The 18,178-nt window shown below is 37.9% G+C and overlaps 1 protein-coding gene across 1 annotated transcript in view; it reads right to left on the bottom strand.

The window, feature by feature from the left end:
* Positions 1 to 1,492: 1,492 nt before the first annotated feature.
* The window catches only part of LOC121429404 (receptor tyrosine-protein kinase erbB-4-like), a 41,210-nt gene continuing 24,524 nt past the window's right edge, over positions 1,493 to 18,178 (bottom strand). Inside the window, exons 20-29 of the mRNA XM_041626385.1 lie at positions 17,637 to 17,846; positions 17,073 to 17,258; positions 15,640 to 15,795; positions 15,136 to 15,211; positions 14,597 to 14,743; positions 14,143 to 14,240; positions 13,637 to 13,816; positions 12,551 to 12,686; positions 11,938 to 11,997; positions 1,493 to 6,762 (exon numbers count right to left, since the gene is read on the bottom strand). Coding sequence (XP_041482319.1) covers positions 6,239 to 6,762; positions 11,938 to 11,997; positions 12,551 to 12,686; positions 13,637 to 13,816; positions 14,143 to 14,240; positions 14,597 to 14,743; positions 15,136 to 15,211; positions 15,640 to 15,795; positions 17,073 to 17,258; positions 17,637 to 17,846 — 1,773 coding nt within the window. The 3' untranslated portion in view covers positions 1,493 to 6,238. The remainder of the gene's footprint in view (positions 6,763 to 11,937; positions 11,998 to 12,550; positions 12,687 to 13,636; positions 13,817 to 14,142; positions 14,241 to 14,596; positions 14,744 to 15,135; positions 15,212 to 15,639; positions 15,796 to 17,072; positions 17,259 to 17,636; positions 17,847 to 18,178) is intronic.

Below are 18,178 nucleotides of genomic sequence, written 5' to 3'. Positions count from 1 at the left end.
CATCCCCCTGGAATTTCCGCCCATGTTTGTAGTGAAACCCCTTTTTTTTTAAATTATATCAATCAGCAGCCCACTTAAAAAACTGTTCCCATGCAGGGCACTGGAAGTGCATTTCAGTGTAACCTAAAGAAAGTTACCCCAAAAAATAAAATAGAATCATAGCTGGAGCCAGGCCAAGATCAAAAGTTAGCACATTATACTCCGAGTTAAACTGCTTACCTGAAAAGATATTGCAACCTACCAGTAAGGTATTTTTTATTTATCAGTGTATCAATCGGTTTATGCCTCTTAAATTTTCTCAGTTGTTTGATACGAATCAGAATTTTCATAAATATAATGCACCCTCCTCTTTGCCAAGACACAGAACGTGTTCTTATTAACATAATATTTGTTTTATAGGTGCAAAAAAGAGGAACAAATTATCTAAGGACATCATAAATGTACCATCTTTGAATTAAACTTAGAGAAAAAGTTACACCCCGCTCCCTAAACTGAGTGATTTGCTCATTTTAAGTCTTGGGATGATTGGTTGACAATTTATTTATGGTGTCATTTGATATCACATATATAAAGTTGCCCCTTTTTGTTGTTGTTTTCCCCTTGTTATGTAATGTACTTTTTACGGATAAGTTCTTTTTGGTCTTTTTTACTGTCTATAAATCAGTGAATTTTTCACAAGCTCTGCTTATACCGAGTTCTTACCTCCATTGTATTCTAACTTTTAGAAATGTATTAATATGCTTATACCTTTGGAAATAAATGTTGAATTAAATTGAAAACTGTGTAGGCTTAATTGTACATGTATGTTTATATTTTTCATCTAATAAATTAAACTAGGTTTCAATCATATGCAACACATTGAATATCATGTACAAGTGAGGGTCTAAATTTGTATTTGAACAGGTTGTGAGAGAAATTGGAGAATTATGCAAATTAGGTTGCCCATAATGTCAAACACTCAACATTTATTTTGCAGTTTGCTCTATGTGGTGTTGTTATTACTCCCCATTTAACAAACACAATCACCATTATATTCTGATTTCAACAACAGATTCTTTAAAACGAACGACACGATACCAAATTGAAGACAAAAATGAAGAATAGAACATATTAACATTTTGATAAACGGAACATGTATCGAGGTGTCGCACCTCATTTTCAGGCTGAGGATGAGTTGCGACACCTTGAAACATGTTCTGTTTATTAAAATGTTATGTTCTATTCTTTAATTTTATCTTTAAGTTTTATTATTTTTTCCACTTTCTTCCACATTTCTCTTCGTCATTCTCTCTATATCTACCCCCCCCCCCTCTCCATCAATACTTCTCATAATTGCAACATTCCTTGGTATAATGTCAACTCTGATGACTCAGACTAATCCTTGCATTCCCATTGCTAATATACTAACTATTAAATATTGTTTTGGTTCTCTTTCAAAATCTTGAATCTACCCCCAAATACACACCAAAGAATAAAGAATTTAATGAAACTGTTTTCTGCAAATGAATAAAGGAACTTTAATTTTTAATAGTCCCAATGATGTACTAGGTTGTTAAACAGTAATAATTGTACACACATTCTCATAGCATAAAGTGATAACTTTCTTTCTTAAATACAACACCTCAATAATGACATATTGTTCATGTATATGAATAAAGATCCACAAAAACAGCTTCATTTGATTCCTCTCCCCAAAAGACGAATGTTGTTTGCAAAAAAATAATGTCACAATATAATACTAACATGTTTTATTCAAATCCTACATCAATGGAATATTACCACTATCTGGACAACTGTAACTTTCTTCTACCAAATAATGATCACAAGTTTTATAATTCTGTCTTTACTGATAATCTTGAGCATTGGCATCAATGCAAAGGATATCTATTTTTGCATCCATCCCCACCCCCTCACAAAAAGATATTTTTTGTGAGGGGGGGGGGGTGCAATTATGGATGTCCCCCCATGAACAAAGGATAATCCTCTTTGCTGATATGCCTTATATAAAGTATTTTCTACAGACATTCAACAGTTATTTTTTTCAGAAACAATGGCTAACTTTGAATAAACCCAGTAACACCAGCTTGAAATAATGTAAAAGCAAAGTGAACACAAACTATACCCAATATATTCAGAGTCAAAAGAAATGTACAACATATAAAGATAATTATCATACTCATTACCATTACCATCAACATCTTCATCATCATCATCACTATCATCATCATCATCAGCGTCATCATCATCAGCATCATCATCATCAGCATCATCGTCATCATCATCATTATCGTCATCATCATTACCATCATCATCATTACCATTATCATCATCCTTATCATCAACAAAATCCCTCAACTAGGGGACACATATCTCGATTTAGGATACCCCATAGCAGCAGTCAGGCTTCTTCCTTCTTCCCAAGAACCTGTAAGGACTAGACCAACCTCCAACAAGATCCAGTTCTTTATCCCACTGTTGATGTCTTCAAGGTCTTCTTGAGTGGGATGCAGAAGTAAACAACAAAAACATGAATGTTTTACTTACACATCTATATATTCGCACCTGCAGGACAAGAACAAGAGCTTACGAAATAACAGTATGTGAAAAGTTCCACATGTACACACACAACCATTGCATTCATCACCTTGAAGCAGCCCTTACTCTGGAAGAAGAAAGAAGAACTGTTTCTTTGTCTTGCTTTCGGCCACATCTAAGGCATTCCATAACTTTACTTTAGCATCTACGGTATATGCTACATAATACATAACATAAAATATTGCATAAGAAAGCATGTAAGTTTGATATCCCACCACCATTTCTATTTGATCATGTTGTAAGATGAAAGAAAACTCTGAGTGATGAAATATAAAAATCATGAACGACCAATCCCCAATCAAGACCATCTTTTAGGTTTATATTTTTTTCTTGGGTTTATAGTCTTTTCCTATTAGGCTGGCATGAAAGAATATCTTGAAATCGACTTGCATACATTAAATATCAGAAGCTAATAATGCTACAGACCTACTCTGACTAGAATAACCAAAAACATGTATAAAAATAATTTACAGTAGATTGCACCAGCCTTTCCAAAGAGCAATAAAAAGTCTTATAACAGTTCATTCAATAACAAAGGAAATCCATTTAAAAAATCTTTAAAAAAAATGCAACTCATGTTTTAAAAATGAGTCACCATTTAATACACTGTAATCTGACCGTTCTCATCTTTCTTGTTCCTGGGAGGTTTTTCTTACAGAAAGGGGGAGACATTTTCTCATTAATATGGTCTGTCCTTTAAAATACAAAAATACAAGACTTTAAAGTAACAGACAAGAGATGTTAGGAAACCTGCTACCTCTTTGCAAACAGATGGTAGAACTAAGAACAAGTTTGCATAAGAATTATGGCATAAATGAGGGACAAATGATAAACACAATACAGGAACTAACAAATCAACAAATGCTTTAAATTTGCATATGACATGTTCTGTGAGTACAACTGTTGTGGAGAATACAAGCATGCAATATAATGCATACATTTGGCCCAAATCAACAATCTCTAACAAGCAATTAAAAATAACATGAAAAGCTAGGAAACGTACAACATTTGTAGAAACAAGTAATTCCTTCATAACCATTCTTTGAAAATTTTGTCTTAACTAGGTTTAGGAACCTTATCATAAGCCAGAGCAGCATCTATCATGTGGAAATCCTGCAAGTAGTCTTTGATTGTTAATTGTTGCCTTTCATCATTGAAGAAACAGTTGAGGATGCAGAAAAGCCATGGAATTACATTAAAATAGCTCAAGAATTATAGTAACTATAAAACTGGAAAACACCAAGAATTTGGAATTTGAGGCAAAAAAAATTGAATTTTGATCAATCTCAAATTTCAGATATGTGAAATTGAATATCATATAATTGTTTTATTTTTTTTTGTATTTTAGAAAGACATTATATAAGTAGATGTATGGTCAATTAGGTAAGGATTGGTAATTTGTACCTAAACACCAGTAAACAACATATGACAATCTTCTCTGAGAAAAATTACTGGTAACCACTTTGTTCCAACGAGCACAAGATGCAAACATAAATGAATGTTTTTATGTTGAATTAATAAAAAAAAGAGAGACTTGTATGTTAACTTGTTAAGACAATATCAGAGTTAAAATGGAGGCAATGCTGGGAAGTACATCTAGAACGTTCAAATGAAACTTAACTCGGGATCAATCATTTTCCTCATATTATTTGGAATATGCTATAAAATATGATATTGTAAAATACACAGTATCTCCAGTATCTCCTATCTTGCAGTATCTCCTTCATACATGTACATGGCATGGGGCATATTGCAGAGACCCAATTCATATTACAAACACATTTCAAGCAGTAAAAATCCAAACCTCAAATGTACAATTTTAAAAACACCATCAATGCTAAATTCTGATTTATCTGATGCACCCATAGACATTATTCTTTTTGTTCTTTTAGTTTTAGGAAATTCCCCCTATATGTTACTTCCTCTTCATGCTACTTTTCCTTCTCAATAGTAGGTTGTTACTAAAAACTGACAACTTTTTCAGAATCACCAGTGATTGATGAACAGGGCAGCTGCAATCTCAATAAAATATCTTCAAATCTTTTAAGAAAGGGAACACAACACATACCACAATGCATAAATACATAATTAGTTCTACTGTAGAACTAACAGTAGGACTGTTCTTACACTGGCAGTGATAAGATACAACACTAAATCATTTACATAGTACTTTCTGACACAAAAATAACTCAACAATACATACAGATTATGCAAAATTCTACAATATTACTCAAATAAAGACTGTTGCACTGCATCTCAGATTTTTCTGAAAATATGGTGTAAAATATTTTAGTAAATTAGTTGAAAGAAGAAAAAAATGAGTTGAACGTGATATCAATAGTTGGAAGAAATCATCAGTGAGACATACATATACTGAATGAAGCACCTGAACTCTTAAGTTAATGTACTGTACAGAGAAACACATATGATTATTTGTTTTATAAATAGATCAAAAATAGATTTAATAGATGCATCTGAATATTTCAACAATTAAGAAGTGCTGATACTATAGAAAATTTTTTGACATTTATTTGTCATACAAATATTTATATATTCTTAATCACTTTTTTACATTTTTCGTTCATTTATAAAACTTAACATAGTTATTTGATGACATATTGTGCATACAGTACATATAAATGTTGTTTTCCACTCGCATTTGGCATTGTTCTTCACAACATATCATAAATCCAAAAGTCTTAGCTTGTTTCATTGTCCATTTGAATGAAAAATGGGCAAAGCAGGACATGTTCTGTGCAAGACTGACAATGCCAAACAATTACATCCCCAAAACATAAGTAGGTTTTCATAATGGATAATTGGTATCACTCAGTGACAACTATGGTCAATGTTGGGAAATCAGCTATTGGATTTAAAAATAACTTTGAAAAAAATAAAAGACAGCATTACTAAAATTAAGTACATTTCAACATGCTAAAACATGTGCATTAGTACATAAGTACTTCACAATTTTTTTAGTAATACCTTATGGTTACAATTAGGGTGAAATAAAGTTTTTCTACATACAACATGTTAAGGACACATAAAAACATTTTTTAAAGAGTACTGGATAATTCTTCAAACATAGTTGAGATGACACATTCAATACTTTACATATATTTCTCCTTATTCATCACTTTATCAAATAAATGATCAAAGATTGGTGAGCTGAAAAATTGGTAATACATGAACTTCCAAAGAATCTTTGGAGATAGAAAAGAGAACATTAACTTCACTTTTTGATTCCATCCTAAACAATCAATTATTTGGACACAATTAAAATATATGATCCATTCTCCTTTTACAAGGAAATTAAGAGAATAAATATGATTTGGTTTGTGATAGGTCAGCTTCATTCTTGAACCAAACTTGAGTTAATTTCTTGTTCACACTATTGTCACAAACATACATATACTAAATACTTTATAAAGTTGCTCATGAAAACGGTATAATTTGAATATGATTTAAAAATCATTACATAAAAAATATTTGAAGTATAAGTCTTTTCTCTAAATTTGTATATCCATTCTTCTGCTTGTGATGGATCAGTCGACATCTGGGAAAGAGTGCATGCTTGGCCACAACGTAAAATAGTTTTATGCAAGGAAGCCATGGCCTTTTTAAAAGTACATCTGTCCATTTATCAGACAGTAGACTCGCCACGATCCGTCACCACATCAGAGTTGACATAGTCATTCTCACTCCCCCTTGTTGAATTCCTACCAAGGCTTCCAGAACTAACGGAGGGTGGGGGTGAGCGGTAAAGGCCTTTGTGATTCCCATTTTGTCCATTCATGACAGGAGCACCGATTGGTACAGGCCCCTCAAAGGACACATCACCAAGAAGAGGGGTACTTGAGCTTACGTTGGGTGACATGGGGCCGTACCCTGGTGGTGTTCTTGGCTGTGAGGGCGTGCTATGTTGTCTTGCCATCAGATGAGGGTGTTGTTGTTGCATAGGTGTCCATGGATCACCAGTATGTATAGTAGGTGTCTTGGGTGATTTGGCTCCCTGTGATGCTTGATCCATCAATGCATGATATTCTAGATTATCCATCATACCAGCTGACTGTACCATCGGTTGAGAACCTGTTCCATCGTTCAGAGGGAGGTAGTTGTCACCAAGGTCTGTTGGTCTTCGTGGGTCGTTCTGGTACTCGTGCTCTTCTACATAAATTATAAAAAAACTTTTCTTTTATCTCATTTCATTTGACTTTTTTGTAATCCTCACAATTACATAATATTCTTCTTTGCAAAATGTTGAATCTTTCTTGATGAATAAGCAGCCAATAATCTTGCATATTCAGTAATGTGTACTGCTAGATTGAAATAATTTATTTTAAGAATTGCAGTTATCATTTAATTTACTCATTGCCTTACCAGTATATCGAATAGAAACTCTTAAATTTTAGTGATAAGTCAGGTTATTGTTTGTTTGCTTTGAAAAATTGATTTCCTCTCTTTTAATAAAAATCAGACTTAAAACTAAGAATGCAAGAGAAAAAACAGCAAGTATATACATCACGTTTGAAAACTCTTTAAAGGGTTTATATCAACTCACCTCTAGGTGCCCTGAAACTTTTGGATTGAAACAAATTATGAAAATACTTACCTGATTTTCTTATTTACGAGATAACTCATACATCTACTTGATTTGCTAGTTCAGCCCTCTGGACTGCCATACCCGAATAGAACTCCCAAGGATTTAAAAAGCGCGAGCGCGCCCTCTCCCGTTCAGGCTTACTACCCATGATCACCGCGCAATTAGCGTCCATCTTCCTCACCTTTCGCAAGCCCATACGTTGAAACATGTTGCTACGCAAGGCGGAGGGTCGGTGGGAGGGTATCAAGTAGATGTATGAGTTATCTCGTAAATAAGAAAATCAGGTAAGTATTTTCATAATTTACTTCAATAACTCCATACATCTACTTGATTTGCTAGACCAGCACGGACTCAAACCGTAGGGAGGCATGTTTTCAATTGTAAGCCTAAGAAAATTTAAAAGAAAAAACAAAAACAACGAAATTTAGGGAGAGGGGGAAAAAGCCGCAGCTGCTTTAAGCGCCGAAGCAGGGAGAACGGGTGTCTGTACTAGCCCTGACTCTGGCGTTGCAAGGGTAGGAGCTAAGTAAGACAGGGCACCCTTACTTTCGAATAGAAAGTGAGGTTCAGGCCAGAAAAGCGACGGTCCCGTCGCCTGGGCGGACGTGATAGGTTGTCCTCTCAAAGCAGCCAAACATTCTCACGAGAGAAGTGCGGCATGCGGTATGTAAGAGATTCATACCTCCAATCTACGGGCCCGCTTAGGGGGAAGAATGGAGAGAGTTACCGCTGAAGGAGTCGTCGCCGTATGTGAGCTTGACGTAGAGGGCGAATTCGGGAGTACCTGCATAATAATCGCCCCCCCCCCTGCCTCTGCCTTCTCGCTAGCCTCGAGAGGCTTGAAAATTTCGAGACGGCGGCGCCGGAGCCTGGCGCTTCCGGGCAGCAGCAGAGCGGGGGTGGGTTTACACCCACGGAGCTGGCGGCTTCCTCGTCGTAGGAGCCGCCTCGTCTAGAGCGACCCCGTCACTTCTCCGAGACCCCCAATTCGGCCGATTGAGCTCGGAGCGCCTGAAGAGGTGGGGCGAGAAAATATGGACTCCCTTGCTTCATCAATACCCCCGCTCGGAGGGTAGATGTGAGGTAGATACTTGTCAAGCAGCGCCTGAGCGCTTACTGAAAAGTCGACCGCGGGATAGGGGTTGTCCTCGTAAAGGGAGTCTCGCTCTATGGACTGAACCGGGGGGTTGTCCAGTAAGCGCCGGGGTGGCCCCGCGTGTCGGCTGGGACACGTGCTCTGAGATCGACGAAAATGCTGGAAAGCACACGCGATCTTGGGGCACCCGGTTAGTCGGTGCACTGGCTGGCGATTTAACAGAATCGCTCGAGGATTTCCCGGGTGTCTGGTGGTTATTGCCCACTTGTCTCGCTTGATGCTCAGGGGCATCAGGGGGGATTAGTAGACGTCGAGGGTGGGGTGAACCCGCACTACTCGAAAGCAGAATGTAGCAGCATGAATAGCTGTGACATCTGACCACCGACACAAGGGTCTGAAGGAGGGACGCCCATGGCAACAGGGCTGGCCGACCTCACCTTCGACCTCTTCTTCTTCGCGGCCTCCGCCGGAGTGGCCGGGGCAGAAGAAGGCACAAGAGGCACGGGTGATTTCTTACGATTTGCCGCCCCTGGCAGGGCGGCCGTCAACAACGAAACTTCACCCGAATCTGACGGGGTCAGATTGTGGTCACAGTCTGATGTGTGACGCCTCTCGCGGTAGCAGAATGTAGCAGCATGAATAGCTGTAACATCTGACCACCGACACAAGGGTCTGAAGGAGGAACGCCCATGGCAGCAGGGCTGGCCAACCTCTCCTTCGACCTCTTCTTCTCCTTCTGCGGGCTCCGCCGGCGTGGCCGGGGCAGAAGAAGGCATGAGAGGCACGGGTGATTTCTTACGATTTGCCGCCCCTGGCAGGGCGGCCGCCGACAATGAAACTTCACCCGAATCTGACGGGGTCAGATTGTGGTCACAGCCCGATGTGTGACGCCTCTCGCGGTAGCAGAATATAGCAGCATAACATGTATGACTGTAACATCTGGCCACCGATAAGAGGGTCTGAAGGAGGAATGCCCATGGCAACAGGGCTGGCCGACCTCTCCTTCGACCTCTTCTTCTTCTTCTTATTTTGCGGGCTCCGCAGGCGTGGCCGGAGCAGAAGAAGGCACAAGAGGCACGGGTGATCTCTTACGATTTGCCGCCCCTGGCAGGGCGGCCGCCAACAACGAAACTTCACCCGAATCTGACGGGGTCAGATTGTGGTCACGATCAGATTGTGGTTACAGTCTGTGTGACGCCTCTCGCGGTCAGGGGCTGGGCGATCTCTCCCGATGCTGTCAACGGAGGACGACTTATACGGCAGAGATCCTGACCTGTGCCGGGGGGAGAGAACCGCACTCTCCCTCCGGACTTCTGGTGACCCGGTAGCCGGTGGGTCGCATAGCCCTATGGGTGCTGCGGCGGCAGGACCTAGTTTAGGCTTGGAAGCCTTGGCTACCACTTTTTCCTTTGTCCGAGACCGTGGCACCACAGTCTCGGCCTTCCTTCTCTTAGCATCCGACCGCAAATTCGGAATGCTGATCGACGCACCCTCATACTCACCGCCGCTGGGCGCTCACCGCGGCGTCCCTCCTGCTCGCCTGGAGGCGGCCGACTTCTGTAACTTGCAATCGGGACGGTCCCCGTGGAGGGCACCAGGTCCTCTGGGGCTGTGTTAGTCCCATTCAAAGATACCTCTCTCTACCCTGAAAAAGGAAAAACAAGAATTTTTCTTTTTCTTTTTTTTTTTTACAAAGATCTCGCTTAGATTAAAAGTGGAGACCGGAGTGGTCTTTCCCTCCTCCTAAAAGGAGTTTGTTTGAGGAAACAGAACAAAACAAGAGGGGAGGGGTAGGGAGGAAGAAGAACCTAAGAATAGTTTAGGTATCTGCCTGTAAGAAAATAAAAAGGAGGTCGGAGACTTTGAAAAAAGAAACTCCTACAAGGTTCCCCTACTATATTCTCTTTTTTTTTGTGCCCGAAGGAAAAATTCGAAACAAAAATTCAAAAATGAATGCAAGTTCAGAAGAGAACGAAGTTTCCACCTGCGAAGAAACACAAAAACAAGCATTTCAGAGCAGGAAGAAAAGGGATTGAGAGACAAATAATTCCAGATAAGAGAAATTTTACGATAATTTCCAAGAGGAAAAAAAAAGTAACCTCCTGTGGAAAGGTAAAGAAATTCAGAACAGGAGGAAGGAGGAACGTCTCTAGTAACGATTCCAAGAGGAAGAACGACACAGTAAATCCTCAAAGGGAATCGTAAGCCCGCCTGTCGAAATAAAAAAATATATAAGACTAGGAGGGAAGAGGGAATTGAACGAAGAAAACAATTCCGGGACAGGTCAAAAAAATTTCTAACAGGAAGGAGACCCCACCTGTAGAGAACAAAAAAAATTTTTTTTTTTTTTTTAGGGGGGATTGAATAACCAAACAATCATCAGGTATAATTGCGTAAGCCGAATTAAACAATCCCCGAAGCGTCTGTGAATAAAATATTAATCAAGAAATTTTATTCAGAACAGAAAGGAAAAGGAATTGAGCTTTAGGATCCGCCTGTGAATAAAATATCAATCAAGAAATTTATTCAGAACAGAAGGAAAAGGAATTGAGCTTTAAGATCCGCCTGTGAATAAAATATCAATCAAGAAATTTATTCAGAACAGAAGGAAAAAGGAATTGAGCTTTAAGATCCGCCTGTGAATAAAATATCAATTAGGAAATTTATTCAGAACAGAAAGGAAAGAGAATTGAAGAATTAATCAATCAATAATCAATCGAAAATCTTAATAAATCAATTCCAGAAGCAAGGAAGGAACAGAGTTGAAGATCCCAACCTGCAAAAAGAAATAACAATAACACCCTCGACAACAAAGTGTAGAGGCTGTCTAGAATTTAATTCAAAAACGGCACCAAAAGCCACCACGCTTTGAACGTGAAGAACAAAAACCATGACAGGTGGTGAAGGCTTGCTGCCACGTAGGCAGGCCAAGCCCGGTGCCTCGCAAACGCGCTAGCGATGCGGCGCGATGAGAACTCAAACGTTAGAAAAACAATTGAAGTGTCACCAAAAACACGTCTAAAAAGTCACGCCAAGTGTAAATTCTGAACACAATCTAACACACAAATGGAAAGATTGAAATTAAAAGGGAGAATGCACCACAGATAAGCGAAAATAATATACCAAAGCTCAAAAAGATTTGAGCTCTTAGGAGACTTATCTGAGCACGTCTTGACAGGTGGCTTGCCGAAAGCAAAAGAGGAAGATGGACGCTAATTGCGCGGTGATCATGGGTAGTAAGCCTGAACGGGAGAGGGCGCGCTCGCGCTTTTTAAATCCTTGGGAGTTCTATTCGGGTATGGCAGTCCAGAGGGCTGAACTAGCAAATCAAGTAGATGTATGGAGTTATTGAAGTAAATCACCTATTCTTTTTTACTGATACATATCAACCTCTTAACTCCTAAATTATATAACTTCCAAAGGTATTTTACAGGGATTACCAAGTTATGTAAGGAAATCCATTTTACCATTTAATCTTATTTCTTGATATAAAATGTATTCTTGGTCTAAGAATTAAATTTTTTTATATAAAAAATGAATTCTTCTATGAAGAAATTAAATTAAAAATAATGGGCTTGCCATACGTAGGTCAGTAGAGGCAGGCTTAAACACCAAGGTAAAACAACCCCTTTACAATAATTACCTTCCATCAAGTTATCTAGCTTATCATTTGGTATCAGGTAGTCATCATTCAAACTTGGATCTGAAACATAATTTACAAAAATGGGTGTCAAAAATCTAGCAGCATATCTCCTAGACATATCAACGTATTAGATTTTTTTTGAGTCATGGATAGTTGATACAAGCAGGAATCATCTTTGTATCAAACAAGATACATTTCTGTCTCACTTCTATTTTGATATTGATAATAGAAAATAAAACCAACAATTTCTATTTTCCTATGGAAATATATATTGAAGAAAATATTTCTCTCTTAAGGTTTAGTTTTAATTTAACTTTGAATCATACATTATATTATATAAAAGGGAAGAATTGAGAATTTCATCATCTCTGATCTGACCCTATGGAGTGACTGAATTGAATTGGACCAAAAAATCATAAACTTATTTCTCTCAATTTCAGTAAATGTTATGAAAAATATTTCGAATGGCTATTATCCATATCTTATAAAGTTAGGTAAGAAACTCAAATTTAAAACTAAAGGGAAAGCAATATCGTTTTTATTGTTACTGACATAATATTAAAATATTAATAATTATCAAATATCAATATTACAAACAAACATTCAATCTTACCAGTGCCACTCATATTACTGTTTTGCCTGTCAAAATTTCCCTTAACTGTTGGATCTTGACAATAGCGATGAAGACTGCTATCCTTTCTCACTGGACCAGATGGTTTGCCTGAAGGAGACATAGGTGCAGCACCATTCTAGTAGAAGAGAAATGGTATTAAAATGATCATCATTCAGACGGTATGGGTTAGGCCCCACACAGTAGCACTTCTAAGAAATCATCATTAAAGTTCTCAAGAACTGAGAATCATTATCATCCTCATCCTCCTCACCATCATCATAACTATAATCACCACCATCATCTTCGTCTTTATTGTGATCATCATGTCATCATCATCACCTCAGTATCATCATCAACAACACCACCGCAACCACCATCATCACCACCATCATCATCACTATCATCATCATCACCATCATCACCATCATCATCATCACCATCATCATCGCTATCATCATCATCACCATCATCACCATCATCACCATCATCATCATCACCATCATCACCACCATCATCATCACCATCATCATCACCATCATCACCATCATCATCATCATCATCACTATCATCATCATCACCATCATCACCATCATCATCATCACCATCATCATCATCATCATCATCACTATCATCATCATCACCATCATCATCACTATTATCACCATCATCATCATCATCACTATCATCATCACCATCATCACCACCATCATCATCACCATCATCATCATCATCACCATCATCATCACCATCATCATCATCACCATCATCATCACCATCATCTTCATCATCATCACCATCATCACCATCATCATCATCATCACTATCATCATCATCATCACCATCATCATCATCACCACCATCATCATCACCATCATCACCATCATCATCACCATCATCATCATTTAATAATCATCTCATCATTATCATCATAATTAAAAACTAAAATGACACTACTTCTTTTATATTTTTTACAATCTTATCTCTTGCTTTAAAATAAACAACAAAATAGAGCAATGGAAAAGATAGAATATGATGTAAGGAGAGTGCTGAATCAATCAGGGAGTAGAAGTAAAAACTTGGACTCACTGGTGGGAAGAAACCTTGCTGACTCTCATAGGTGAGATTATGTGCAGTAAGGCTCATTGGTTGTAGGTAATCCTCAGCATCCATGAGTAAGTTGGGATCAGCTCCTGACTCGGTGTCCTGCATCAGGGTCTTGTAGAAATCTGAAGGAGTGGGGCTTGGTAGGGATAATGCACCATCATTCTGATTGGAGAAGATATGATTAATGATGAGAATGATTATAAAGAGAAAAGGGATGACGGGTAGAATTAGAATAATATAGAAGAACAATCAGAAAGCTGGTGGAATAAAATTCATTCGGGTGTATCTCCAATTTCATCAAGTTTTCACACCTGACAAAGAGCACAATATGTTGAAACATCAAGATAGAAACATTGATATATACATCTAAAACAATTCTTTTTCCAAACTAACATGACAAACTATATACGCCTACATGGTATATCTCAAAACTTGTTCATCTAGTCTTTACCAACTTATAAAAAGTTCAAATATCCTAGAAGTCTCACCTGGATGACAAGGTACCTCTGAGGATCTTTGGTCATTCTCTCTAGTTCTTCTTGCAGCTGTTTGAATGTAGGTCTACTGTCTTCATCAATCAACCAACCTAATCAATGATGAAAAAGTCAAAATATGGGATATAATAAATGATGATTATGGTAATGACACTACCATGCAGGTAGACAAAATTTATTTCAGATAACTTCAGTACAATTTACCAGTGCATATGGTATCTACATGTTCAAACAATCTGTAATAAAAAGGTAACACACATAAAATTATGACTTAAATACCTATTCTTTTTAACACATGCCAAACTAAAAAGAAATCTATTTGTGAACAATAAAATGTTCTAACTCTAAACAAATTGAATCTATAATTCTTTACTTAAGGAAAAGCTTGTGTCACTATCCTAATTAAAAATAAAATATATAATACTTTCTCATGATTGTAATTACTTACATTTGACCATCAGCATGTATATGTCAATGGTACAGATTGGAGGCTGGGGTAACCTCTCACCCCTTTCTAAGAGTTCAGGAACCTCTCGGGCCTTGACCCCCTCATAGGGTTTTCCTCCAAAGGTCATCAGCTCCCATAGCGTTACACCTACAAAAGATAAAGACAATACCACGTTGTATGACACATGAACCATAAAGGACCCTGAAATGCCAGAAAAGGTTTTGGTATTTATTTGTGAACAGATCTCTAAATGATGAAGCGCATAAGTAACCCAGGACTTCTGAATTCCCATATCTGAGTTTCAATATACTTAATTCGGTACAAATGCCCAGGAGTTGGATGAAAGCTTTCTAAATTATCATATTTTGAAGTCCATAAATGCAGAAACCAGGTTAAAATCAAATACAAAACTTTGTAAAAGAAATACATATGTATAAGTAAATAAAGAATTTTATGATATGGTCATTGATCCACCTGTAAATAAACATATTGGTAAGGAGAAATGAATATATTGAGGTATGTCACTCTAAAGTACTTACCAAAACTCCATACATCACTTTTGTGTGAGAATCTCCTGAACTGAATACACTCTAAGGCCAACCATTTGATGGGCATCTGAATACAGAAAACAAAGAAATCCTTATACACATATCCAAACAAAATACACACATGCACAGATGTATCTTTTACCCCAATTAAGACTAGCCAATGATGCCACATAAAGCACATGCAGTCACGATTTCAATTGCATTAATAAATTAAATCATTACCAGCAAGTTAGCAACAATGCAGGTGATATGATATCCTGAAAGGAATTTCATCATTATTATGCTGTCTGACAAATAATCAGATCTGACAACTTTCCTTGATGCTGATTGGCTGAGAAACTCTGTTTCTATGATATCTGTCAGAGTGTGAAGGGATTCCAACATTTCTATTTAGGGGGCCCGAGATGATAGCCAAAACTAAGAATGACCTAAAACAGCTAAAAAAATGAAATGGGTAATATCACATAGGTCAATATATCTCCATCTTGACCTTACCTTGCCTCCCTGTGCTTTGTATTCATTGGAATCAACCTCCAAGAACTTGGCCAGACCAAAATCTGTGATCTTCACCTGTGCTGGGCTCTGAACAAGGACATTCCTAGCAGCCAAGTCACGATGAATAAGATGTTTTTCTTCAAGGTATACCATTCCCTGTGATAAAAGTGAAGAAATAATGTTTTGCTCTTATTTCTGAAGAATCTAGACAATCAAGTAAAACCTTCCAGGAAATCTCACAAATTTGTTACTGGTAAGCACTGGTCAATGACATGTAATCTGACCCAATTGAATTCATGTATGGTGATGAGTTGGACCACATTGGTGGCAGCAGTGGGATGAAACCCTATGTTACCTCAATTCACTGGTTCTACAAGTGGTACTAGTCAATGATGTGTAGTCTGACCCAAATGTTGTTCCTGATGTGGTCATAGATGTGTAATTGGGTTTATTGGTGGCAGCGGTGGGATGAAACCAAATGTTATTCCTGATGTGGTCATAGGTGTGAAATTGGATTTATTGGTGGCAGCGGTGGGATGAAACCCAATGTTACATGTTATCTCAATTCACTGGTACTACAAGAGGTACAAGTCAATGATGTGCAGTCTGACCCAAATGTTGTTCCTAGTACTTTTGTTTTTCATTGTTTTTTCAATTGAAATTATTACAGACTAACAACTAAATTAAACCCTAAAATAATTAGGCAGACCAATTAGATTGGAAAATAATCACCCTTTTATGAATTTCATCTCCCATAGACTTTGTACACAAGGTTTAAAACGAGCCATTTTCAGCACAACATTGTCTCGTGAAAAGTCATGTGACCTCGCGATACTATACCCGTATGTCGTGTATTTGGTCTCAAAAGTTGCACGAGACTTCAAAGAAGTTTTGGAGATATCGTGCAAAGCATTGAGGGGGGGGACCATGGCCCCCAGTCCTTTTAGGGTTAAACTTTCTTTACCAAAATTATTTCCTTTTAATGTGTGTAGGGGTGTGTCAGTGAGATAGAGACCAAAATCTGTTAAATGACTTGTATCACAATGGGCATAAATTATTCCTTTTAATCTGTTTAGTATTAACTGGCTAGGATGGGTGTTGATTTTATTTATGGGTGGAAGTGATAGCCAAAATTGAATGCAACTTTTTAATCTAGCTGTTTCCTTCAGTTTAATGACATCCAATCACAGTCATTTCATTTTTAACAGTAGCAACCTTCATTCATCCATAGCTGTAAACCGATTTTCAATGTTTAAGTTATATGTTTTATTATATGTTGCTGCAGTGAAAAATAAAACCACAACACAAGACCAAAAGTACAAGTAGGACGTGAGATCTAATCATACAAATATTGTAAGATATCCCACATTTCATCTGGTTGGTAAAAATTAGAGCAAATTCAAATCAGCACAAAAAATCTTGAGTCCATTTACCTTAGCAATCTGAAAGCTCCAATTAAGGAGATGGTGAGATCCTATCTGTTCCTTGTGTTGACGAACATAGTCCAAGATAGCTCCTAATGGCATAAGCTGGGTGATCAATGTCATGTTTTGTGCAATACAGACACACAGAAGACGTAGCAGACAAGGATGGTCCACAGATGCCATAACCTTTGCTTCCTGTGATACAAGAATCATGTAGATATATGAATACATGTAATAAACTGTTTGAATCAAATTCAGAGGAGGAAAGGATTGACCGTGCACAGCTATCATAGTTGAGTTATCATACACAAATATTACTGTTCTCTTTCAAGAGCTTTATACAAAAGGAGCTTTCCATAACACTTTTTAGCATATTATGTTATTGAATATTAGAGAAAAATTGAAGAAAAGACTCGTGCCCCATATTGCCATTCAGTATCAACTCTAGATTATATTTCATTTGAGTACAGACTGAAAGTGAATATGGATATCAAGTTGATATTTGGTTCAAATACAAAGACGCTAAAAACATGTCGTGTTTGCTTTCATAGTAAGCATGTTGACATTACCCACCTCAAGTAATTCCTCAGCAGCATGTGGTGAGACTTCCCTTAGAGCTTTGATAGCTACAGGAATCCTGATCTTCTCACCCTCTGGGATCCATAGACCCTTGTATACCGTACCAAAGGCTCCAGATCCAAGGACTGGACCTAGCTTCAGCTCAGTGTCCTTGATGATCTTCAGTTGAGCCTGGTTAGGTTCCACATTGCTGGGTGTCAAAGGCTGGAAGGAGAAAGAAAGTGATTACCCATCGGCTCAGATATCACAATGACTGACAATGATCTGGCTGATATGAAAATCTCATAGCTTGCATTGAAGGGGTCAACTGTTTCATAGCGTCTCCGAAGGACTTAGGAAATGCATTATTTCAGTGAACAAGTTCATTGAATGTTTGGGTTTTTTTAATCTGGGACCTGTGACAGGTCACTGTGTCCCCTGTCATATAATTATTAATAAGAACGAAAAGTTGTTTTCTTTCAAAGAGAAGAACACAAGCTTGGTCAAATGATTTCAGTGTCCATGATATTCGGAAGTCATTGAAGATGGTTTTTATT

Source organism: Lytechinus variegatus, chromosome 1 (assembly GCF_018143015.1).
Source record: "Lytechinus variegatus isolate NC3 chromosome 1, Lvar_3.0, whole genome shotgun sequence".
NCBI lineage: Eukaryota > Metazoa > Echinodermata > Echinoidea > Temnopleuroida > Toxopneustidae > Lytechinus > Lytechinus variegatus.
This window is presented reverse-complemented; position numbering and strand designations above follow the sequence as displayed.